We start from the raw sequence: 5,609 nt of genomic DNA on the forward strand, positions 1-5,609 counted from the left end.
TTAGACAGAGCTTCAGACGGTCTTTTTTATTCATCTGGCCTGATTGCAGACCCCAAACCTACAGTACTGTACAATAGATTTATCACACTGTAATATCTGTTTGGATGGATTGCTTTGGATACCCTCCAATAACTTAGAAGAAAATGGCTATGATTATCCATATATGGATACATATCATTATGGATGTTTCTATTGTGATTGATTGATACTCTGATGTCAAATACTGTCAAACACATCATGCATTAAAGCTCATCATAGCACTTGAGTGAGTATATACACTACAGCATACCAGGTATCAGAGCTACCTTTATCAGGTTTCCTTCCTGCTGTCTGATGGGAACCTAAGCAATTTTCTTGTCAGGCAGTGGAAACCGGTTGTTATGTTGCTATGCAAACAAGCAGTGACATGGCTCCTCCCACATTTAACCACATTTGAGTCTTAGATACACTTGTTCGCTGCATCGCCTCCTCGGTACTTGTCTACACATTTCATGGACAAAGGAGACCCCATGGAGAAATTAATCTGGGTTTATGTGAGATTAGAGACGGTGTAGTGACACACAGGAGGAGCTCTCCCCCCATGGATCGTGTAGGCGGGGGCATCGAGAAAGTTCAGGATCTTCAAGAAGGATGACTGTGAGGCTGACTGGATTAAGGTGACGGAACGCAGCTTTGGCCAGGTTTACAGAGTGAAACTCAAGCTTTGGAGGGAAAATTGTGCCCTGAAAAGCTTCAAAACCATCCTCACTGGCATCAGTTTCTACATGTATTGTTAATGTGGCTTTATGACAGGATATACTCTAGAACAGAGCAACCAATAAATCACATCATTTAATTGCCAGTTTTGAATAGAATAACAATCACTAAAAGAGAGCTCATTTGGGTGTTTGGATAAGTAGCAGTTTGCAGTGTTGGTCTAAATATCGGGAAAATAAATGTGTTCGATTTGAAAGATTGAAATTGACAACAGAAACATTTTTGCTGAGGCTGCTCAGGTGTGAAAAAACCTGTCAACTCCCCCTTACACTTGTCTTTTCTTTGTTTGTAGGAGAATGATAGAGGAGGCATCCAAGATGGAGAAAGTGACATTCAAGTACATCTACGGGGTGTGTAATGACCCTCCCGTCGTGGTGACGGAGTACATGAGTAATGGCTCCATGGATCATTTCCTCACCAGCCACGCATTGGTGTGGCCCAAGAAGTTCCAGACGATTCACGAGGCCACCACGGGCATGAACTTCCTTCACAGCATGAACCCTCCACTTCTCCACCTGAACCTCAAGCTTTAAAGCATCCGTCTAGACGATCACCTCCACATCAAGGTGAGGATAGCTCTTTAGAGACGCCGATATGCCGTTAAAGCAGCTGTAACTTTTTTTTAAAGTGTAATGAGCGAGACGAGAGTCATTAATGATCTCTTGACTCTTTTTTAATTAGGCATGCAAACATTAAAACGTGTAGGGTTATATTTCAATAAGAGTTCAGTGGTACATGCTAATGATTATCAGTATGAAGAAAATTTCCCTCCAAAGATTTCAGTTTTTGACTTAATTAAGTGGGAGGTTGGGAGCAAGAAGGAGTTAATTGAGAATTTGATGGTAAGAGGAAACATTTGCTACATACCTCCAGAGACTTTTACCCTGTGCCCTGAGCATCGGGAACCAAGTTCGATGTTTACAGGTAAGGTAGTTGCCAAGGGTGAATTCCTACAAACTCACACATAGGCCCACTATAGAACTGTGTCAATAGGCTAGTATTCTCTCTCTCTGCAGACAAATTCCCCAGTGTATAAAGTAATACATACAAACTATAACTATAACACTATAAGTCATAGATTTTTTTCAATATTAATTTCTAATAAGGTATTATCTTTGATCATGTAATTTAGATTCAATATACACTTAACAAAAATATAAACGCAACATGTAAAGGGTTGGTCCCATGTTTCATGAGCTGAAATAAAAGATCCCAGAAAATGTCCATATGCACAAAAATCGTATTTCTCTCAAAATGTCTGCACAAATTTGTTTACATCCCTGTTACTGAGCATTTCTCCTTTGCCAAGATAATCCATCCACCTACAGGTATGGCATATCAAGAAGCTGATTAAACAGCATGATTGTTACACAAGTGCACCTTGTGCTGAGGACAATAAAAGGCCACTCTAAAATGTGCAGTTTTGTCAACAACACAATGTCACAGATGTTTCAAGTTGTGAGGGAGCGTGCAATTGGCATACTGACTGCAGAAATGTCCACCAGAGCTGTTGCCGGAGAATTTAATGTTAATTTCTCTACCATATGTCACCTCCAACATCATTTTAGAGAAATTGGCAGTATGTCCAACCAGCCTCGGAAACCACAGAACCATGTGTAACCACGCCAGCCCAGGACCTCCACATCGTGCTTCTTCACCTGCAGGATCGTCTGAGACCAGCCACCTGGACAGCTGATGAAACTGTGGGTAAATGCTCATCTTTGTTGGCCACTGGTGCGCTGGAGAAGTGGGCACTTCATGGATGTATCCCGGTTTCAACTGTACCAGGCAGATCGCAGACAGCATGTATAGAGTTGTATGGGCGGGTGGTTTGCTGATGTCAACGTTGTGAAGAGAGTGCCCCATGGTGGTGGTGAGGTTATTGCATGGGCAGGCATAAGCTACGGACAACAAACACAATTGTATTTTATCGATGGCAATTTGAATGCACAGAGATACCGTGACTAGATCCTGATGCCCATTGTCATGTCATTCATCTGCCGCCATCACCCATGTCGCAAAGACCTGTATACAATTCCTGGAAGCTGAAAATGTCCCAGTTTTTCCATGGCCTGCATACTCACCAGACATGTCACCCATTGACCATGTTTGGGATGCTCTGGATCGACGTGTACGTCAGCGTGTTCCAGTTCCCACGAATATCCAGCAAGGGACAACATTCCACAGGCTACAATCAACATCCCGATCAACTATATGCAAAAGGAGATGTGTTGTGCTGCTTGAGGCAAATGGTGGTCACACCAGATACTGACTGGTTTTCAGATCTACGCACTTATCTTTAAAAAAAAAACCGTATCTGTGACCAACAGATGCATATCTGTATTCCCAGTCATGTGAAATCAATAGATTAGGGCATAATGGATGCATTTCAATTACCGCATTTCCTTAAATTAACCACAACTGAGTAAAATCAGTGTAATTAGACACATGGGGAAAGAACCACATACACATTATCTGGTATTATGTGTTCCTTGTTTTAATTTAGCTTCTCTGTTGTTATGTGGGAAATCCTGACCCAGAAGAACCTTATCAAGGTGGGAAATGTGAGTAGTAGTAATGCATTCTGATTCATGTATCAATTCTTTATTTTTATTGAATCACAGACACGGTAGTGTTTGACAAAGTTCAGGTTGTTAAACTATACGAGCTAATAATCACATTTTACTTTGAGAGGTCATGTTTTTCAAATGAGTTCTTATCTGAATGAACATATAACTTCCTGTGATACAGGTAAAAGGTCAGGTGTGGAAAAGATCCCTGATGACAAGCCACAGAAAAGTGAGCAGATGATCACAACAATGCAACGGTGCTGGGATCAGGATCCCAGAGAGAGGCCAACTTCTCAGGTAACACTTCACCTGATTGCAGATCTGTTTGTGCTGTAAAATTACCGGAGAATAGAATGGAAACATTATTGTTAATTTGGTTAAAAATAAAATTAGTTTTCTTCCTTTTTTTCCAACCCACCCACGTGTTGAGAGGCACAGGTTCAGCCACGGTGCAGTGCAAGATGAAGAGATATTTGGGGGTTTTACTCAATGGCACAATAGTAATGATCTGAAACCAGCAGCCCTCCAGTAGCCAATTCAGTCCACATTTTTCCATTGCCAGGCTTCTGGGCTACCTACGGCCAACCAACTCCTATGGTCATTGTCATCAATGCCAGGCATACAAAACGATCTGGGATCGGTCTAGATAACATTGTGTGTCCCTCGCCATACCAAACAGCAAACAACAACAAAACAATCCTATATTGGAGACAGCAAAATGGGGAGAATAGCCACACTGTGTTATTATCAGAAACAGTATAGAAACAGAATGGTCACCACTTTGTAATCACTAAAAGTCAAGAAGGAAATTATGAATAGCCTTTGTTGTCTCCAAGTGCCATAGGCTTAACTTTTCAAAGAAAAATAAACATTTTAAGCCCACACATTACCCATGTGAGTGCTCCAGCGCATTGTTTCTTCAAAACAAGGCAAGCCCATCTGTTGGAGAATGACACAATATGGTTGAACATGTTGTGTGGTCTTTGTTCAGTAAAAGATTGGCTGATCTTACACTCGACGGGTTGCAAAGGGAGGGTCTATTACTGGTAACTTTAGAAATGTAACAGTAAACTACCAGAATTTTGGTAAATTTCAAAGATTTTATGGAATTTTCATCACAAGACATCTAGTGGCCATTTTTAAGTACATCAGATTATCACTGGTGTCTGTAATTATCTCTGGCCCACTGCGTGGCCTTAACCTGTCCCACTATTGTTTGTGGAGAAATGCTCTGATGAAGGTCAACTGACTGAAAGCTTAGTCTCTTTTAAAATGTATTTGTATCTGACTGGAAGGTTGATACTTTTTCCTGTTTCTCAAGTTATGCATTTTGCTTCCAGCACCTTCACCATTCAGTTTTGGGTGTGCGGTAGATTCTGCCTTTTTATCTACACGGATTTCCATCACATGTAAAAAATACAACATAGTAAAATAAGATGATTTTAAGATAAAGAAATGGAATGACCAAGCTGTAAAACACATATCCTAAATATAACCCATCAACATAGTGAAAACCATTTGTGTGTTTCAGTATTAAAAATCCTTTATATTTTTTACACACTTGTATTTATTTTACTATGTCCACATATGTTTGTTGTAAATGTTTAGGGGCCGAACTGTTTGTTGTGAAAAAAGTAAATATTGGAAGAGTTGCAGAGATTGTAACGTTTTTTTGTCGTCGGAAGATGAGGAATCATCGGACCAAAGCGCAGTGGGGTAAGTGTTCATGCTTTCTAAATTTAAACTGAACACTATAACAAAAATAACAAAGAGAATAACCGAAACAGTCCTGTAAGGTGCAAACACTAAACAGAAATTAACTACTAAAAACAATGTGGGAAAAAGCAACCTAAGTATGGTTCCCAATCAGAGACAACGATAGACAGCTGTCCCTGATTGAGAACCAAAAACAAAGAAATACAAAAACAGAAAAAAGAACATAGAATGCCATATTACACCCTGACCAAACCAAAATAGAGACATAAAAAAGCTCTAAGGTCAGGGCGTGACAGAGATATTTGAAAATAATGACATTGTTGATTAGATGCTTTTTTCATTAATTAGGCAATTTTCTCTTGAACCATATGGTATATTTACTAAAAACTCATGGACAATACAGACACAGATAAAAAAAAATATATATTTTTTTTACACTACCGGACAAAAGGTTTAGAACACAATGGAGTAGTTCTTTTTTAAATATTTTTTTTTACTATTTTCTACATTGTAGAATAATAGTGAAGACATCAAAACGACGAAATAACACATATGGAATCATGTAAG

At 39.6% G+C, this 5,609-nt stretch overlaps 1 protein-coding gene across 1 annotated transcript; it reads left to right on the plus strand.

Annotated features, from left to right (window-relative positions):
• Window positions 1–430: 430 nt before the first annotated feature.
• LOC149972331 (ankyrin repeat and protein kinase domain-containing protein 1-like) lies at window positions 431–5,395 on the plus strand. Its single transcript, XM_090218076.1, has 4 exons — window positions 431–656; window positions 1,049–1,322; window positions 3,263–3,320; window positions 3,508–5,395. The coding sequence occupies exons 1-2, from the start codon at window positions 631–633 to the stop codon at window positions 1,287–1,289; spliced, it is 267 nt and encodes an 88-aa protein (XP_090074202.1). The 5' UTR covers window positions 431–630; the 3' UTR covers window positions 1,290–1,322; window positions 3,263–3,320; window positions 3,508–5,395.
• The last annotated feature ends 214 nt before the right edge of the window (window positions 5,396–5,609 follow it).

This window comes from Oncorhynchus mykiss, chromosome 24 (assembly GCF_057628025.1).
Source record: "Oncorhynchus mykiss isolate SJ-2025 chromosome 24, ASM5762802v1, whole genome shotgun sequence".
In the NCBI taxonomy this organism is placed as follows: domain Eukaryota; kingdom Metazoa; phylum Chordata; class Actinopteri; order Salmoniformes; family Salmonidae; genus Oncorhynchus; species Oncorhynchus mykiss.

Excerpts from the sequence above, each read along its gene's own strand:
- LOC149972331 (XM_090218076.1), top strand. The coding sequence starts at position 631 with ATGACTGTGAGGCTGACTGGATTAAG. Across the intron at positions 657-1,048 it reads GTGAGGCTGACTGGATTAAG|GAGAATGATAGAGGAGGCAT; the intron begins GTGACGGAACGC and ends CTTTGTTTGTAG.